Below are 19,420 nucleotides of genomic sequence, written 5' to 3'. Positions count from 1 at the left end.
TGGTGCGGGAAAGATGAAATCCAGCAGGCATTGGAGAAACTGAGGGTGCCAGCTGGCTCTGTGAGCCCACAGTTTGTCCAAGCAATGCTGCCAGAGTACAGAATCAATGTGACCTTCAGCATTTCCTACAGTGAGGACTGACCAGCCAGCACTGAGCCGTTCCCCAGGCCTTGCAGCAGCACCATTAATGGAGTTGGAGAAATTTGATAGCAGCTGCTATTAAAATGTGTATGTGTTTAGCTTGCTTACTTTCTCTAATGAAGTATTTAATTCCTGTGCATATTTTCAGAGTGCAGCTGAATATTAATGGCACATGAGGAGACGCAAAACACAATTCCCAAGACACAGGATGAGCTTTTCAGCTCTAGCTTTCCAGCCTAGCAAATTGCAGAGCTGACATTTACATGCTCCCCAGCTTCCAGACTTCAATATTCCTCTAGAAAACAAGAGAAACATAGAGAGTGATATGCAGTAAAATCTCATTAAAATAACCCAGAAAGTTATGAGAAGCAATAATTTTGTGGCAGTTTTCTCCACCAGAACATTTTAGCTAGGATATCAAGAGATGTGGTGAAGCAGGACATTCCGTTTTCAATGAAGTAGTAAAAATAAAAGCAGTAAGTCTTCACACTAGGATCTCCAAGAGTTACACATTGCTTCTGTAAAAGCTACAAATATTTTACAGTATGATAGAAAATAATACCATGCAAGTACTATTTAATCACTCTGTAAAAATGGTCTAAAGTCATTTAACAGAAAACACACCTGCATCAGAGTGGCTGAATAATCACCTTGAAATTATTCATGGTACTTAGGCAGAGCTGAAAAAAGGATTCAGTCCCAAATGTTCAGTGAAGAATATTTGTGTTCAGATCTATATATCACAAACTATGGTATTTAAAGCTGCAGGTGAATATAAAAATATCTAGTTTTAGAAAATCTCAAAGATGTGTCTCAAACCAACTATAAGATATCCAGTGACCCCTTCAGTTGCTTGCAGAAGCCAGATGCAGACCAGAGGAAGGCTAACACTTGGAGAGCTCAGGAATTCATCCTTCCTTAGCCCATGTGGAAGAGAACCCAAAACCTGGCAAGGGATTGGACCACAGACATTGGCTAACTTTTCCCTGTTGAGAATTCTACTCCCCAGTGAAAGAGGCTCTACTCAAAGAAACTGGACACAGATCACCTACCTTTTCATTCACAGCCACTCAAACTCAGTCTCTCAGACATATAACCACAAGTATCTTACAGAACACACTTCATCAATAATATCATTATTAGCAAAAAATTTTATTGTACTTTTGCTTACAAACCTTTAACTCCAACACAACAACTTGAAAGGCTTTGCTTTTCTAAAGACCATTTCCATTCCATTTCTTAAAAGTCTTTAAACCAACAATTTTTATCTGTAAAACCCCTCACCCTCCCACCCCTCAGATGAAAACCAAGACTGGCACTCTCTCAGCTCAGTGTCTGGGTACTCAGTGTGCGGTCTTTTCCATAATTCTGAACTCCTGAGGAATCCTAGTATAAATAAATGGTGTTCATGGACCAAAATTAAGGATGTTATCAGCTTACTGTAAATTACTTGAATTTTTTTTTTTTTTTTAAGACAGTCATCACTGATTTTGAAATAGTATCCAATACTTCTGGGCAAGGACTTTAAGGTGACTAACATTTTTGATTACTTGATTTACTCCATGGCAGAGGTTTTCTTCAACCTAAAGCAAGACTGGAAAACGCTTCAGGACATCTCCTATTTGCACACAGCTGGTTTAACGTGATATGCAGGTTTCATACTTCATAGCAAAAATAGGACTAGAAAAATGTAAAAACCAATCAAACTACAGCTATACAACTGTATTGAAACAGTACCAAGAGCAATTCCAGCATTAAATATTTTTGCATTTTGGCTGGGTTTTGTCCCAAGAAACAGAATTAATCCTCACTGCCGGCCTGCTTTTCCATTTTCTGTTGTTTCCATTCTGAAAGGCAAGACAACAAGTGGTAAGGCTTGTTACTGGAAGAACAATCAATAGTTGAAAAAAATCAGATTTAAATGCTTTCATAAATATATTTTACTTCACTAAGTGTCCTGTCTCACCCTACCCCAACATATGCAATCTTATCTCCTCTTAATACTTCTTTTAACAGCAGCCAGTACATAAAGGAAAGGTTTCTGCAGGGATACATTTCAGCTGTGAAAACCCATCCACTATCAACCTCACCAAAATAGAAAATATTAATGTGACTGGAGAATCCATTTTGAAAACTTGAGCTTTAGCCATTTTTTCCCAAGAACTTCATTTTCACCCCTCTTACACTGATCATTGTCTACCATCATCTGATTTCCTTCAGAGGAGGCTGGTTTGGTTTTCCAGTATCTTTTGTAGAACATGGACTACTGTCAACTTCATTACAGCACAGCCTAAAAGTCAACCACTTTATTACCAACAATATTTCTGTATCAGCCATTCCTTTGGAAGCTAAAGCAAGCAGAAAGTCTCAGCTACTGTTTAAACCCCTGAAGTTTAATAAGAGCTTTGCTGCAGGGGCAATCCCTGAGGCCCAGGGAAGCCCAGCTCTCAGCACGCAGTTTCACTCAGGATGCAAACAGAAAATCAAACACTGCTGTGGTTCTCTATCAATGGTGAGAAGCAAAGGAATGTATTTAGATATTTTAATCACCAAAGGAGTATCTAATGCTGTAAACTCCACACTGACTGCTACCAAGATATGGGTAGTGATGCGTTTCCTGATACAAACCCATTTTCTTCTTTCAGATGTTGATACAGCTCAGCTTTGTTGTTGACAGAGTTCAACCGACCAATAAATTCCTGGTGTTTCCTAGAGTTGGCAGTATTAATTCTGTTGCTCCATAAAGACAGCAAGGACATTGGCCCTAAAATTGTAAGTAAAAGAGTCTAAGTGATGAAAATTTTGAATTAACATTACATCATTAACACATCTTAAAGGAAATTAGAGATTATGGTAATTCAACATGTTAAAACAATATAAAACAAACTTACAATAGGGGCTAAATAAATAGAAAATATGCAAAGTGATAGTGGCTGAGGAGTTGCTGCACGTGAGATGAACTCTGCTTTAAATGCAGAATCTCAGCATCAGCTCAGCCACTGTGACAGAAAATAATTCACACCAAGGAAGAGTGAGAACTGTCGATTCTGACAACTGCACTGCTTAGGCAAGCTGATTATTTATTAGCAAGAGACAGTGATTTCTGATACCTGATCTCAAACAGCATTTCTCACATATAGTAGGTCAAACAGCACCAGCAGGAACTTGGCCAACCCCCTCTCAACCCAAGAGCCAATCAGCAGACCCACACAGTATCTTGGTATCTCACTTTTTTCACAAACCTGGTGAGGTTAACATGTTTTCCAAGAATTTCTCAACATTTAGCATTCAATTAAACATCATCTTCAGTGACTTAGCTTTAACTCCAAAATTATTCACCTCATTACTTTAGAAAACACAGACTGATGCAACAACATCTACCTTTAAAAGAAATAATCTGTTGCAATTGTTCTGGCTTACCTTTTGCCTTTTCAACTGTGGGCATTTCATCCATTGTGATGAGAGGCTTTTTGTTGGGGGGCTCAGGAGAATCAGGGGAGTCTTTGATAACTTCAGCTTCTGCCAGTTCTTCTTTCTCCCGATCCAAAAGACCTTTTAACCTTTTTCAGAGGGAAGGAAAAGGGTGAGGAAAAATATGCTTGAGCAGGACATAATTCTTGATAGCTTTCTGTACTCCTCAAGAATTATACAAGACCTGTACCACAAGAAAATTTCTTTTGACCCCTTGGAGTGGGTGACAAATAATAGGGAATTGTAGCCAAATAATCCTCTGTATAAAGCACTACCTATAGGAAAGGTTCTTAATACACAGTTTCACTTAAGTTATTGAGATAATTGAGGTCTGAATGTTGAAGAAAAGACTAAATTAAAATAAATACATGGAGAAATACAATACAATTTCCTATTATCTTTTCTAGGTGAATTCAGACCCATTCACACCAAACCCCTTTTATCTCAGTCCCCATTTTTGTTCCACATGTGAAAGCAAAGTTGTAGGAATGATCATTCATAGGTAGGCATGAAATGTCATCAGCATGGTGACAGCAGGGTAGATGAAAAGGTCCTCCCATGTCACAGACATTTTATGAAAAATCCTTTCCTTACAATTTTTTCTCCTGAGAAGCGTCAGAGGAAAGGAAAACCAATAATCATCGGCTGCTGTGGAAAGCAACAGGTGCATCTTTGATTGATCTCATGTGGTTGTTTTTAATTAATGGCCAATCACAGTCCAGCTGTCTCGGACTCTCTGGTCAGTCACAAAATTTTATTATCATTCCTTTCCTTTCAAGCCTTCTGATGAAATCCTTTCTTCTAGTCTTTTAGTAAGTTTTAATATATCATTTTCTTTTAATATAATATACATCATAAAATATTAAATCAGCCTTCTGAAACATGGAGTCAAGATTCTCGTCTCTTCTCTCGTCCTGGGACCCCTGCGAACACCACCACATTCCCATCCTAAATGATCCCTGAATGCACAAAACTCATGCAAATTAAGCTTATTACCATGAGTTTTTTGGAACTCTGTAGAAAGTAGTTGCAGAGAAGGAATACAGAACACACTGTTAGGTGCTTGCTACTTAGACAAGCTACAATAACAACATGAATTACAGACAGGAGGTAAATGGACAATAATCCTGATACTCAGCTGAAGAGCCAAGTCAAGCTGGGTTGTTTAATCAACCTGAACACTGAACTATCTACAGCTTGATAAAAGAAAACAATTGCTTGTCCCATGTTCAGACATGCTTTAAGGTTTCCATAAAGCAGTTTAATATCGAAGAGGTGGTGTGGTTATGATAGAACCCAACAGCAGGAACTCCTTAAGCTAAAACACCCATCTAAGAGGTCAACTAAGAAAAACAGTTATGCTACAGTTTGATTTCACTTTAGAAAATGTACCTCTCTGATTCCTGCCATGGCTTATCTGATTCATAGTCTTTGCCCAACTTCTCTGACTTGTCCTCTTTGTCTTCTCTCTTTCTGCCTCGTTTCTTGCGCTCTTCCTCCTCAGGGGGTTTGCTCCTGCAGGCCATGAGACACTCAAGTACTCGCTGGTGTTTGTCAGAGTTCTGGATGTGTGCTCGCACCAGGGTCTCCAGCTCGTTCCACATAATGCGGTACTGCTCATCCCTAAAGGGCCAGGAAAACACACCGCATTGAGGATCACCACCATCAGCAACTACTGACTGAATGAATGCAGACCTCAAGAAACAAAACAGAAACCCCAAATCAAAAATAACTCCAAAGAGATGATCTATCCCCCTGTACTGCAGGTTCCTCCACCCAGGATTACTCCATGCTTGAAACCACATTAACATTTCCCAGTTAACGCCCAGGGTAAAGTTTAAATTGAAATGGATTATGTCCATTGAAATTGTACTGATCCACAAGATCTCACTACCAAAAGGCACTTGTGAAACCTCTCAGGTGCTTGCTAACAATGCAATGTCAGAGGTCCACTCATGTACTGACATGCAAATTAATTATTACATTATTTAGGTCTAAAAAAATAAGAAATAATTGCACCACACTACTGTCAATAACTCCCAGTCATGTAGGCAGATCAGAAGCTGAATTTCTTTTCAATTCATTCCTGGAAATACAAGGAACATATCCCAGTGATTGATGGGTCAGAATATTCCATGTTTATTTTAAAGAAATATCCCATATTTTAAATAACTGTTCCATAAAGATTCTGATATATCCCAATTTTGATGCACCGTTTTCCTTTTTATTAGTTTGAAATTATTCCACTTTATCTGTCCATATTGTATAAATTTCTTACTTTTGCTGATAAACTATATTTGATTTCAATTTTTTTAACACATTTAAATTCTTAGATAACAAAATTGTAGAGGTTTTTTCCTTAATATACAGCAGTATCAGTACTGTTATAGCCCCTAAATGATACAGGTGAAGCATTCACAGCATTTGGGATGTGCAATACAGTGTTCAGTTCACTATGTATTACTTTTAGCTATATTCTAAAAAACTGGTATGATAACATTGTCAACAGAATATTTCTGAAAACAGTCCAGAATCAACAAAGAGAGATAGGCACGTAACCTTTTTGGCCCCTTTCCTCTGGTACCAACTGTTGAAATTGGCAGTGGATCATTCTTCCTCTCCATGTCTACTAAATTGTATATTGTTTTTTGACAATTCAGCACATCCTCATCAGTCATTGTTTCCTTTACAATCACACTGGCTAATGGCACTACCTGCGAGGCAAAACAGAAATGAACAAGAAGAAAATGTGTGTATGTCAAAGGAGAGCAACAGGGAGAAAAAAATTAAAGGCAATGAAACAACACACACCAAAACCCCACCCTCTTATCCTCAGTTACTGAGTACTAATTCTATGTGTAAGTAGATGCTTTCTTCACCCAGCAGAACTGGAGCTGTCAGGTTCAAATCACTTTATTTAAATAGCATTCCAATAATCTACTGCATTAAATACAGAATTAGTTCAGGAAAAATAAAGCTGAAAATAAACTGATTATACAGCAAGGGATTTATCACCCCATAGAGTTGGTAATTCATCACACAACAAGGGGAAACTTAATCTAGGAACAGAACAAAAATGTACACAGCCCAGGTTACTTACAGCTTGCATGTTGAAGATGGTGGTCTGAGAAATAATCATAGGCCAGTATCGAGTATGTTTCTCTAACTGATCTTTTGCACGTTCCAATGGAATTTCAAGACTTCCATCGATCTTATATCTGGGCTCTAGAAAAGGAGTTAATCGGTTTTCCCTCATAAATTCACCAAAATCCTAATGATAACCAAACAAGATACAATTAGGCATTTCTCTAACAAAGGAACTTTCAGTGAAGGGGCTAAACAGCTTAGCCTTGCTTATCACTTTGTACCATCCCACTGCCACATCTGACCCTACCAACCACAGCCCTGTCTCTAGCTCTCATGCATTTACCGGGGGAACACAAAAACAGGGGCACAGAAATATGAGGTAAAAATCAATGTATGGGTTTTGACAAGGAGGACTTCCAGATTTGCAAGGTATTTCACGTATGGGAAGAGTTATACTTTTCCAGAATGAACTTCTACTTATTTACAAAAGACATCAAGAATGTGTTGAAAAAAATAAAGGATAAACAAAAGGCATGTCAGCTGATTGTCTGATATCAGGGTTCAAAGCTGTCAACTTCATCTTTTTTATTTATTGTACAAACACTCATGTGCAATCTATCCTTTGACAATAAGCACAATATAGTCCTATGTGTATCCAACCCACAGAAGAAACTCGCCAAGAAAAATGTTTTTCTAGAGCCAGAACAAACTTAAAACACTCCTAGTGCATTAAGGAGGCATTCCTTGACAAAGTACTTTATGAAGCAGGCATAACAATCAAGAAATACAGTATTTTCTACTAAATATCTATCAAGGTATTTATTACAAAGGAAGTTTGACCACGCAATCCACTCCAACATTTCCTTCCCACATCTACTGCCCTGCATCTGTTGTCATGTGAGAGAAGCGGCAGCATAGGACAGAAAGACCCTTACTGTGATCCTGTAGTCAGTGACCCTCCCACCGCAGCCTTCGCTAATTGAGGGGGGATCTTCCAGAATTGAGCGGGAGCTGCTCAACACATGCAAGAAAATCTCTCCCCCGTGGCTGCTGAGCATGTGGCTGATGACTTTTGAGCCAGACTTGCGTGGCTGTTCCAACAACACCGAACGACCTAGTGGAAGGGAGATCAGTTTCATTCGCTCATTCCTGTGTGCTGCAATCTTAAATTTCGAGCTGCATAAATACAGGTTTGTGCTCGGCCAAGAAGAATCTGAACCCACCAAGGTGGTGTTTTCACCCAGCTGAACAAGGAATTGCCATCTCCTCATTTCTTGACACAGAACAGGGTATATACACCTTAAAATTTTACAAAGCAACACCAAAAGGCCTCTCCCAGACCAACCAATCACTTCTTCTATAGAATATTATACTTAGGAAAAAATACGTATTCATAAGGGATTCAAATTGCCCTGCTGCAGAACCACTCTCATTAAAAGCAACTTTCAAAAAGTAATAAAATAACCTCTTGAGTACAAAGGTATCACTTGCTAATGCTTAAAATGGACACTGTTTCTTCAGACAGAGAAATAAAACTGTTTATCTTATTTTAAGTATAATACACCAAGCATTAAAGGCTGCATTCTCCAAATAAGTTTCTTTTTATCACGAAGCAAAAATCAGAAGAGTGTGCTTTTCTGAAATACACTATTAATTTTGGTTCTAAGCATTTTTATTAACCAAAGGACATTTTCACTACACAATCTCTAGATAAAAATACACTAAGATATAGTGTTTAATAAAACCACTGCATGTTTAGAGAATCAAATTACTTGACTGAAGGAAACATTTTTTAAAAGGATGTTTGTAATGCCATTTTGTTTGCAAACATACAAACCTCCATTTCAATACTTGTTGCTTCTTTACATCTTTCCTCCCCTCTTTAAGTTTCAAAACACATTTGCCTTTGAGGACTTTCTTCTCTTATTTATAGGACATTTTAAAATAAACACAGAATTTTTACAGTACATACACATTACTGCTACACCAATCAAAATGTGCTATATGCTCCATTTACAAAATTAAAAACTACAACATTGAATAATTAGCCATGGACACAAATTTACCATTAAGGAGAAAGTTTGTAAGGCATGAAGAAGGTCTGCTATTTACATCTACTGGTGAAATTCTGTATGCTCCGGTGCAATAGTGCAGTTCTGAAAAATAAAGAAGTAGAAAAGTGGAGTGTAATTCCAGAGACAGAAAAAAAAAAATTCCACAAAATAAAAGAATGGAAGAGGAGGAGGCTAGTTCACAATGAGCAGAACTAAAAAGTCTAGATGCCTCTCAGGCTGAAAGTCCTCAGTGGGAGGATTCCAAAGAATCCACAGCTCTGGGAATCTCATACATTCCCAAGTTCTGTTTCCAGCAGAAACCCCAATTCCTTATCTCCTGAATTACTTCACTAACAAGTCAGTTTGCTCTTATTTCTCTTACCTGTATTTTTGGCCTGCTGGCTCAACAAGTCAACAAAAATTGCTAATAGTTAATAGGGTGCATGAGCTGCACAGCCACACAATTCCTGTGGTACCTCAGATTTGCCCTGGCTTTCTCTCCTGTATTTAGATTTGTTACCAACCAGGTCTGGAAGATTCTATGTCACCTACCCACACTGTTGGTTCGAGGAGTGCACCATTTCAGTGTCACAGTTTCTTTAAATGTGCCTTCTCTGCTATTGCCACCCACATGGTTATCACCTGCAGAGAAAGGCAGAAAGAGGGAGGATCAACCAGAGTTTTTTACAGAAAAAACAACTCTAAACTTTTAAGGTACAAAATGTAACATGAATATATACACAATGTAACCTAAATTTAAAACTTAGATACCTAACCTTTTGATTTGACAATTAGAAAGTTCTACATAAGTTTAGTTCTATCAGTAGCAGGCAATTTTTTCCTGTTAAAATGCTCAGGACTTTAAGACAGTATCTTTATTAAGATTTTCCACACAGAAATCAGAACTCTCAAATACTAGAGCTGATTGCTTCTTGCACATATTGTATTCCCAAAGTCAATTAAACCAACGTAAAGGTACATTTGACAAGTTTAGATTTTGGGGAAAGAAATATTTGGTCTCATCATCCAGTCTCTTTGCTGTGTCAGATTCAGCCTGAATTCTCTCAATGTGTTCTACTGACCACAGATGCTTTATTATTAAAATACTGGAAATACTTTATTATTAAAATTAACTGCAACAATTTTTAGAAATTACCTCTCAGAATATCTAAAGGCTAAACTTATTTAACCTGAAAATTCCTTGGCAACATTTCAAAGAAATAAGACCAGTGTTGCTAAATTCCTGCTTTCCTAGCATCAGAGCTATTACAGCTGAAATATGTATTTAAAAACAAATGAAAGAACCCAAAATTTACAGGATCTAAGAACATAGTTTTTCCTCTCAAAGTCCTGATGGGAAAAATGTGAAGAGGAAATGCAGTCAGAGTGCTTTTGTATTATCCTAGGAGACCTAATTCCTTGAGCCGACAGGTTTTACAAAACTGCTGCTGAGCCCGGGCAATAAAAGCTTTAAGATTTCAACATCGTAACACAGTTCAGGTGAGGCCGAGGTCATTACTGCAACACCCCAGGCTTTTCATCAATCTTTAATCATTCACTGCCCTAAAATCTGGAGCCCAGCACTTGGAAATGACAAAGGAGTTACCTCCTCTTCCTCAAAGTAATGGGACAAAAAGCACAAACTCCCCAAAAGGGCAACTTATGGATCATATGACATTTAATTCTACTAATACAGAAGTTATAAGCTGATTTTTAATGAAGTTTTACATCAGGCAGTTTCCTCATCAAAATAAGTTAAGTGTTGTGCTTTTCTAAATTTGGCTAAGCTATTAAACATTCACCTCAGAGGAATACTAGATAGTAATTCCAAATTTACATAAAAAAAGAGATAATAGTTATTTCAAATACAACAAAAAAGCTCAACAGCCAAACAAGTCTTGTTTTTTCCAAAGCAATTATTGTCATAAACAGGCCTGTGGGATGTAGGTGGTGCTAATTATTATTACTTAATGAAGTACAATTGTGCAAGGCAGAATTTTGCACAAATATCCACAAGAGGAACTTCATTTTGTAAAATCTCCTTGCATATCTGGTCTCTCATCTACTTTTTATATCTCAGTAAGAAACTGACATGCCCTTCAAATCACAGCAATATCCTGAACTTATGTGAATTTGGCCTGTTTTCTCATTGCTGCATTAAAATATGTCAGTAATGAGTAAAACTAATGCAAACATTACAAATTAAGTTTCCTGGATTACAAGGAATAACTGAAATATTTACTATTTGAGCCTGAAATTAGATGGATTTGAAGCGCTCCATCTTGCTTTGTGAATACTCCCAAAGAGATTGATCAAAAGCCATTTTCAGAGGGCCATTCCTACTTACCACTCTTTAAAAAATCGACATGTGCCTCTTTGTGATGAAGCAGCTCCACATCATAGTTGGCTGATGTGTTAGCATGTTGTTCCTCCTTCAAAAGAGAAAGGTAGACATAAATAGAATTACTTTAGCTAGAGGTTACCATTTTCATAAATGAATGATTCTACATTTGTCTATCAGTCTGGAAAAAAACAAAAAATCTCCAAGTGCCTCAGAGAACAACAGGATTGCAATGCTGAGGAAACTTTGCTCTCTGAGCAGTTTAAAGATGCAGCCAACTGCTTTTCCTCTTATTCACTTTTTTGAAACCCTATTCCTCTTTATACAAGCCTCATGTCAGGGTGCAGAGCATCACATACAGGTAAAAACTAGACTTGACTACTTCACTAAATTAGTGAAGTTAAGGAAGCCTACAAAATGTTACATAATCACCAGCAGTTACAACTTACTGAGCAGCAACAAAGGCTCACTGCAGGGTAGAGTGACAATTATTTTCAAAACCAAAAATAAAGAATCCAAACCAAAACCCACACTTGGAACTTATTATTTCTTAAGCTTATGAGAAGTGCATTTGCAACTGCAAGTTTATAACTAAAAAAATTAATTTTTGTAAAGAGGACACTGCATCTTCAAACAGCTGCAGAGGATCAGCAAAAACAGAACAGTAACTCCGCTAGTTTACTCCAAGTGTAAAAAGAAAAACAATTAAAAAAAAAAAAAAAAAGAAAAAACCACAGAGAACCCAACATAGTCTATTGCTATAAGGACAAAGGCAGAAAGGAGAGGCACACCAGCAGCACACAGGTCAGAAAGTTACAGACAAGGTATTTGCAAACTGAAGTCACATTTATGCCATGACCCATGTAAAACTCTCATAAAAACTGAAATTTTTATATAAATATGTTTTAACTTATAAAATCCACACAATATTTCTAGTTTTCAAATATGCAGTGATTGACTATGTTACAAGTTAATGAATTTTTTAAATTACAAAGGTTACTTGCCCATGGCTCTTTTCTGTTTGAATACTGACACTTCTGTCTCAATTGTCCCTTGCTGCCTGATTAGAAAATTACTGCTAACTTCACACCTGACATTCTAAACTGCACTAATTTCCCTCCAAGTAGCAAAAAAAAATTAAAATATGGACATAACTTCTACCACAAGATGCTTAACTGAATATCTTTCTTAACTAGGTATATCCTGTCCCCATTTCATGTTTACGGATTTTCATAGTAGAAAACCCACTGGAAAATCCTCGGTAAAAAAGCAGCTTTTAGTTACAAACACCTTTATGTTGGGTGGGCATGATAATGAAACAGAGGAAAAAGAGACTCACTATGCCACTATAATGCACAAGGGTCAAGAATATCTAAACACAACGAGAAAAAGACAAAAGAATCACAGACAAATTGATCTGAGGTAAACAAGACTGTATTTATATAAAGTAATGCAAACAGAACTGAAATAACACTTGTATTGCTACACCAAAAATTGAGATTTGGCAATACAATATTTTGTTCTGTGATCCTTCTTTACTTTTTTTTCCCCTACTTCATTTTTACTAACCTGATCACAGACATTGAATGTGGGCTAATAAAAGAAAAAAAAAACAAAACAGAAAATATGATATGGAGAGAAAAACAATGTAAAAATTCAATTAAAATAAACATCAAAAGTTTTCAAACAAATTTAGAAGTGATGCATCGGGTTAACACAGAGCAGTAGACACAATATTACCTTCATAGGGATGTTAGTTATTGTGGTTGAAGCCAGATCAAAGTGCTGCTGCACTAAAAGATTGAGTTTTGTAGCCAGGTGCCTCCCTGCACGTACACTGTGCACTTCACTGGTTAGAACAGGGGAGAGCTGGAATAAATTGATACATGGAATTCACAGTTTAGGTTGTGATATCATTCAACAGTACAGTTTGTTTAACTCTCAAGTAAGTATACTGCTAAAACTACCATTTTAAAACGCACACCAGGGGAAACTACTAAGCAAGAAGCAAAACCTGTTTTCACTCTGAATTTTGAGCTTATGCCAACTGCTATAGGTGCAGTTCTTAAAAATGGTAAAAAAAATAAATTAGAAGTGTGCTAAAAAACTTTGAGTCACTAATTGTTAATAGGAAAAATTAGCATCACAATATGGGGAATAAATCCTAACAGCAGCTCTGGGCCTAGTTTTACATTCTTTTACCTGATGAGGAACAGTAGCAAAGTAATCTTTAGATGTCTATCTGTAAGTGCATCATACATACACAAGGCAAATAAACGCAAGCTAGAAGATGTATTTGATTTTTCCTTAGCCAAAAAGAACATTGGGTTGGGACTCAAAACCAAAACAAAATAAATTGAAAAAACCATACAACAAAAACTACAACAACAATCCCCAAAAACCCCAAACAACAACAACAACAAAAAAAAAAATCCCAAGATCCAAACAGAGTGACTGTCTTAGAGAGGGAAGTAGTCAATTTGTTATCTTCTATTCACAATTTATAGCACAACTACAGCAGAGTTCTGTAGAATCAATCACAGGAAGGTAGCCCCTGATAGTCCTTCTCATATATTAAATACTACATAGCACTACATGCTTTTCATGTTAAGTCATTTTCAGGGATCTTTTCTTACAGACAACACATTAATGCAGAGCAGACTGTTGAGTAGCAGAATATATTACAGATTTTTTTAATATACCTGGTTTCAAACAACCACCATATGCGCTTTTTCTACTGAACAACTGAGAATAATTTGCACTATTTTCAGTCTGACATGGTTCCCAGTCTGGGATAAGCTTTCCAATTTTAAGCCCCTCACCTCTTTTTTGGGACGATCTGAAACAAGGCTGTCTTCACCAACTGGGTACGTGTGGATTAACACCAGTTCACATTTCTGAATCTGCATTAGACTGAAAAATAAAATCATTTTGCTTAGCCTTTACAGTCTGGCAGACCATCTCCTAAAATTAAATTAATTCTGGTATAAAGAACACAGAATCAAGACATATGTTAGTAACATGTTTATGAAAGCGTGCTGCACAAACTAGGTTACAGATATGAATTTCAAAAGCACAGACTTCAAAATAAGTTCTTATCAGAATAAAAATAAAAGCTTAACACTTCTTGCTCCTCAGATGCTACAGTGCTGTGCTTCTTTTTTGGACACATCAATGGAGTAAGTCCTTAACTGGTGCAATCTGTTCAGCTTTATTCAGCTGAATATTGACACTACAGAGGATTTGTGCCTCCAAGTGAAGGTAAGAATGAGGGGATTCCAGGGAACATGAGAACAACTCCCCAAACAGCACAGAGAGATGGGACATGTAATGGGATATATGCTAATCCGGATGTGGAAGTTTGGAGCGATACAAACATTGTACCACATCTCTACCTACAGGAATGAGACATCCCTGTCTTTACAATGGATCTGACACCTAACTCCTGGAGCAGGATCCTTCAGACATCCATGAAATTGCAACTGCATCAAGAAAAAATAAAGAGCGCTGCTTCTGCTCTTAAAGTGCCTGAGGAGCAACCAGGAATAGGATCTCAACTGACAACAACTTTACAAGATAACACAGTGCTGCAGACAAACACTTCAGAGTTTAATTAGACAAAACATATGCGGGAAAAGACTTCTCAGAGGAGATGCACTCTGTATTTAAAGATTCCTTTATCTCAACGGAAGTTCCAGGCAATACAGTCATTTAGAAACTAAAACTAGTTTCAAAGAAGTTACCTGTTTTAGTCAAAGGAAGATGAACATGAAAGTAATACAAGAAAAACTGCTCCAGATGAATTAGTGATTAAAAACACACAATGTGTAACAAGGCACAGTTATGCATCTCATTTTGGAGCAGATGTAGAAGGTAACAAGCTAAAGAAATCCTGTGAAGGATGATAATGGAAAGATAATGATCATACACCAGCTCTAAGCTAGCAATATGATTTATCACCTTCTACTTCACATTCACTCAAATAGTTCATCATAGTGAGTTTTGTAACAGAAATACATCCATATTTCCTAGAGAATGCCAGAAACTTTGTAAAAAGCATACTCACTGGTCAGAGTTAGCTGCAAGCTTGTTGTGCTCATGAATGGTCTCCTGAACACAATCCTCCAGCATCCGAACATGGCTGTCACTACAAAGGAAGGTGGATTTCTTTTAAGGCTGCACCATCAATCCTCCTGTTTAAAGCCACCAAATATTCCTCTACTTAAAGTGGGAAATCTTTGAATCTTTTGGCGTTTTACCCTCAGAAACCAATAAACAAAACCTTTGATTAGGTGAGGAGTGCTCTGAGAAGGATCTGTGCAAAGGAGCTGCCTGCAGCCCTCGTGGGAGTGTTTGGAACCGCTGGTGGAGGGGCAGCACAGGCCCCAGGTGCCCACCTCTTGGCGTTGGTGATGCAGATGATCCTGCCCCGGTTGCCCACACGCTCGGCGTTCTCCATGAGCGTGGTGCGGGCCTCGTGCTGGTACTCGGTGATCTTGCAGAGCGCCTCCACGGCGGCCACCAGCCCGTGCAGGATGCTGCAGCACTCGGGGTCTGCCCGCGGGTTCGGCGGCCCCACGGCCGCCAGCGCCGCCATCAGCTGGGCGGAACAAAGAGCTGTTACAGAGGCACCGCCCGCAGCGTTCTAAAGCATCTGACATGCACATTGACATTGCCGGGAGAAGGGCAAATGGAACAACTAAGGAACGTTACTGGCAGCCTTCTGGAAAACATTTGGCCCTATATTATCCTTTGCAATTTAATTTATTCATTGTGATTAAATAACCTCATTTATTACAGTAAAATATCTGGCCATAATAACAACTTCTATCCAACACCTGGAAGACATTCTAATATTGTTAGTTGCCTTCTGCTTTTTTTGGAAATGTATTTCTTCCTCAACGTAAATTTGTCAGAGGATGAGCCCTTTCAGGATGAAACAACTCAACCATAAAGAGGATACTAACAACTAAAGTATTTAACACAAGTTATTTGCCTCTCATACAAATATTTTTTAAGAATTTAAGTTCAAGAAGTAGCACTAAATTTCAGAAGAAATATGTAACTAATTTATTCATAATGTTTATATTAAATATTTAAGTCTCTACCTACAGACTCTGGATTATTTTTAAATTTTGTCTATAGAATAATCCAGGCTCACAGGCAGCTACTTGAAATTCTGTTATACAACAATTTCAGACTAGATCCACCAATACTGTAACTAACCAGAGTTACTTCATATTGACCACAATGTTTATTTCACAATGAGGTCTGAACTACAAAGCAAAAGAACAGTTACAAATCATACCTCCTGCAAGTTCTGATCTTCTTGAGTCCAAGAATTCAACACATGAGCCCCAGAATCACTCACAATGAAATTCACCTACAAGGATCAAAAAAGCTCATTAAGGTAACAGCCATTATATTGTTACTTCCCCAAATTTAAACAAACATGAATTGCACTTCTTTTTTCTGATTGTCTGGAGATAATGTGCAACAACAAGCCAAACTCAAAATAATAAACCCACAAAAATCACACACTCCTGCTGTATTCAGTTTTCTCCTTAGCAATATGATTAACAACTTCTACTTATATTTGTATACCAGAAAATCGTTCTCTATACCAAATAAGATTTTCGAAATATTGGTATTTTAAGAATCAGATTATATTTTCAGTAGGATAGTCACAAAATAAAGTAAATTCTAATATTGCAAACTGCACATCATTCTCCAAAGTCTGTCACAGTAATCTTGGGGTAAATATCTACCAAGATCTAACAAACATCAATAAGAAAATATGATTTTCTACACAAGGAGCTGTGTGTGCCAGGAAGCTCTCCTCCCACTTTTCCAAACTGTTAGCTCCAGGGCAATCCTACCCTCTTCCTAAAGCCCAGAATTCCTTCAATGCTGATACCAAAACTCTTACAGAGAGCTACCATGTGTATTCAGCAACAAAATTCAACTTAAGACAATACCTCACTGAAGCTTTTGTAAAGTCATTGTTCAGCAGAGCACAATAATAAAGCTCTAAGTTGCCCTAAAGCATCTCTCCATGTTTTGTACCAGCTTGTAAAGTGACATTAGGACAATGAAAGATTCTAAAATTAAAAATGTAATGAGATTTATATACTACTAAAACCAATTAAAGGACTATAAAGTATATATACAGCAAAAACAAATTTTAAGTGATAAATTACTATTTGATATTTTACTCTAAACAACACAAATACATTAAAAGACTCAAATAAAAGATGAAAACATCCCTTATTGTATTAAGTATGATATGCAGAATGGCTGGCAGAACCTACCAGTTTTTTGAAAGGGAAAATATCATACATTATTCTACAGTACTCCATGGATGACTCCACAGAGCAGGTCCACAGGGACTTGGAGATTGGTGCCAGAGGAATGATGCCCTGGGTGCGGTTCTTCACTAACATATCGAATTCCACATGCTGCCTGCATGATTCTGCCATGTAGGGGCAGTGATCCACAACGAAAACAGTTTTGTGAGACTCAGAAAATATTTTCATTTTCTTCCTGAAAGAAACAGACATTGAAAGCTGGAAGGAATTGCACACAATGAAAAAAACCAAACAAAACACATCATAAGTTGACTGTGAAAATTATACATACATCCTAGAAATATGCAAGTTTTAGAGTCCATATTTAGTAGACTACATTTTTTAATCAGAAGAAACTATTTTTTTTCTCAGGAGCAAAAATAGAGAAAAGTGGGATTGTATTGCTGAAAAAACCAAAACTGCACAGTATTACTCTCCCCACACCTCTATTTAAAACCAACTTTAAAGAAGAAGTACACAAACTGCTTCCTATTTAAAGCTTATTTCCTAAAAAAAAAAAAATAACATGCAAAAGAAAAAAATTACTAAACTTTAAAGAACTTTAAGTAACATAAACAGAATTTTACGCCAGTTTTCAGTTCTGGCTTTGGTAAATATATCTTATTTTTAAACGAATAGTTAATTTGTACTTCAACATCTCACTGACAAAAATAACAAGTGAGAAATTATAAAAATCACAGAAGAGGTAGGGCTGGAAGGAACCTCCAGAGGTCATCTGGTCCAACCATCGGCCAAGGCAGGGTGACCTAGAGCGGGTAATGCCTTCACGTGGGTTTGGAATGTCTCCAGAGTGGGACTCCCTTCCCAGGCAGCTGCTCCAGAGCTCTGCCACCTTTTATGTATAGAAGTTCTTCCTCACGTTGAGGTGGAACTTCCTGTGTTTTCGTTTATGGCCACTGCTCCTCGTCCTGTCGCTGGGCACCACCGAAAACGCAATTTCTAGCCTAAGAATTTATTTTTCTATGTACTTCTGCTGAATTATAGAATACACAAGACAAAAAAATACGTATAAGCTCATTTAAAAAAACACAAAATATCAAAGCAACGACGATCACGGAAGTGAGACCGTGGCTTCCTCCAGGGGAGGGAGCGGGGCAGGTTTGGACCCGGGCTCGGCTGCAGCAGCCGGGGGTCACCGCGGCACCTCGGGCGTGAGCCGCGGACGCTGCCTGCCCGGCCCGAGCGCTCGCAGCCCGCTCTCGGCGGGGCAGGGAGCCCGAGGGGCCGCGGCAGGGCCGCTGGAAGAGTTACGGCGACGGCGAGCGTTCCTCACCTGGGCCGGCTCCTCCTGTGGTGTAGCAGCCCCGGTCCCGCTCCTCGCCGTGCCCGGCCGCGGCCGCGGCCCCGCTCCGAGGAGGAGGAGGGACGAGGCCCGCGGGGCGCCCTAGACGGGGCCAGGCGCGGGCGCCTCCGGCTGGGCGCCCTCCATGTCCCTGCGGCGCTCTGCTCCCCCTCCTCGGGCGGCTCGGCGGGGAGCGCGGGGCCCGGGTCCGGCCTACGCGCCCGGCGGCCGCGGGGGTGGGAGAGGCGGCCGGAGCCCCCCCCGCTCCGCCCACCCCTGAGCCCGCGGGGGCCCCGCGCGGCCACGGGCGCCGCCGGCACCGCGGCTCCCCCGGGGGGAGCGCCCGGCCCCTGTCCGCACTTCCCCGGGCCACAGCGCCCGGCCGGGATCACTCGCCCGACATGCCGAGGCCGTCGCCGGCCCCGCTCCCGTTCCTGTTCCCCTCCCCGATCCCGCCTGGGCGCGGACGCCCCGCCCGTCCCTGCGCTGCCCGCACGGCTCGGGGGAGGAGCTCACGATCTCGCGAGAGCACGGGGACACCCTGTGGGCGGGCCCCGCCGAGGCCGTCGTGTTCTCGCGAGATCTACGGTCGCGGCGCGCAGCGCCCGAGGGGCGACAGCTGTGTGTATTGTTCCAGTTTCTGTGGGAATTCTGTCTTCCAGACTGCAGGGAGCCG

At 39.3% G+C, this 19,420-nt stretch overlaps 1 protein-coding gene across 3 annotated transcripts; it reads right to left on the bottom strand.

Moving 5' to 3' along the window:
- Window positions 1-1,274: 1,274 nt before the first annotated feature.
- INTS13 (integrator complex subunit 13) lies at window positions 1,275-19,223 on the bottom strand. Of its 3 annotated transcripts, XM_050986293.1 has the most exons (19): window positions 19,144-19,213; window positions 18,736-18,791; window positions 17,406-17,637; window positions 16,403-16,477; window positions 15,492-15,694; window positions 15,161-15,241; window positions 13,917-14,007; window positions 12,835-12,963; window positions 12,664-12,687; window positions 11,101-11,185; window positions 9,306-9,395; window positions 8,766-8,855; window positions 7,635-7,813; window positions 6,713-6,883; window positions 6,172-6,326; window positions 5,005-5,235; window positions 3,562-3,701; window positions 2,770-2,905; window positions 1,275-1,988 (listed from the first exon to the last, which is right to left on the bottom strand). In XM_050986293.1, exons 3-19 carry the CDS (start codon window positions 17,628-17,630, stop codon window positions 1,949-1,951), a joined length of 2,145 nt encoding a protein of 714 aa, XP_050842250.1. In that variant the 5' UTR covers window positions 17,631-17,637; window positions 18,736-18,791; window positions 19,144-19,213; the 3' UTR covers window positions 1,275-1,948. The 3 variants fall into 3 exon arrangements, with proteins under 3 accessions (XP_050842250.1, XP_050842247.1, XP_009092362.1); XM_050986290.1 differs by having other exon boundaries at window positions 18,736-19,223; XM_009094114.4 differs by lacking the exon at window positions 12,664-12,687 and having other exon boundaries at window positions 18,736-19,222.
- Between the last annotated feature and the right edge of the window lie 197 nt (window positions 19,224-19,420).

The sequence above is a fragment of the Serinus canaria genome, chromosome 1A (assembly GCF_022539315.1).
Source record: "Serinus canaria isolate serCan28SL12 chromosome 1A, serCan2020, whole genome shotgun sequence".
Lineage (NCBI taxonomy): Eukaryota > Metazoa > Chordata > Aves > Passeriformes > Fringillidae > Serinus > Serinus canaria.
Note: the sequence above shows the minus strand (reverse complement) of the source record. Positions and strands in the feature narration are given on the sequence as shown.

Bases quoted from the DNA above. Each gene is read 5' to 3' on its own strand.
- INTS13 (XM_050986290.1), bottom strand. From the start codon at position 17,630: ATGAAAATATTTTCTGAGTCTCACAAAACTGTTTTCGTTGTGGATCAC. The intron at 12,964-13,916 runs GTGAGGGGCTTA...AATTTATTCCAG, and splicing joins CAGATCGTCCCAAAAAAGAG to CTCTCCCCTGTTCTAACCAG. The intron at 8,856-9,305 runs GTAGGTGACATA...TTTATTTTTCAG, and splicing joins TCCTCGAACCAACAGTGTGG to AACTGCACTATTGCACCGGA.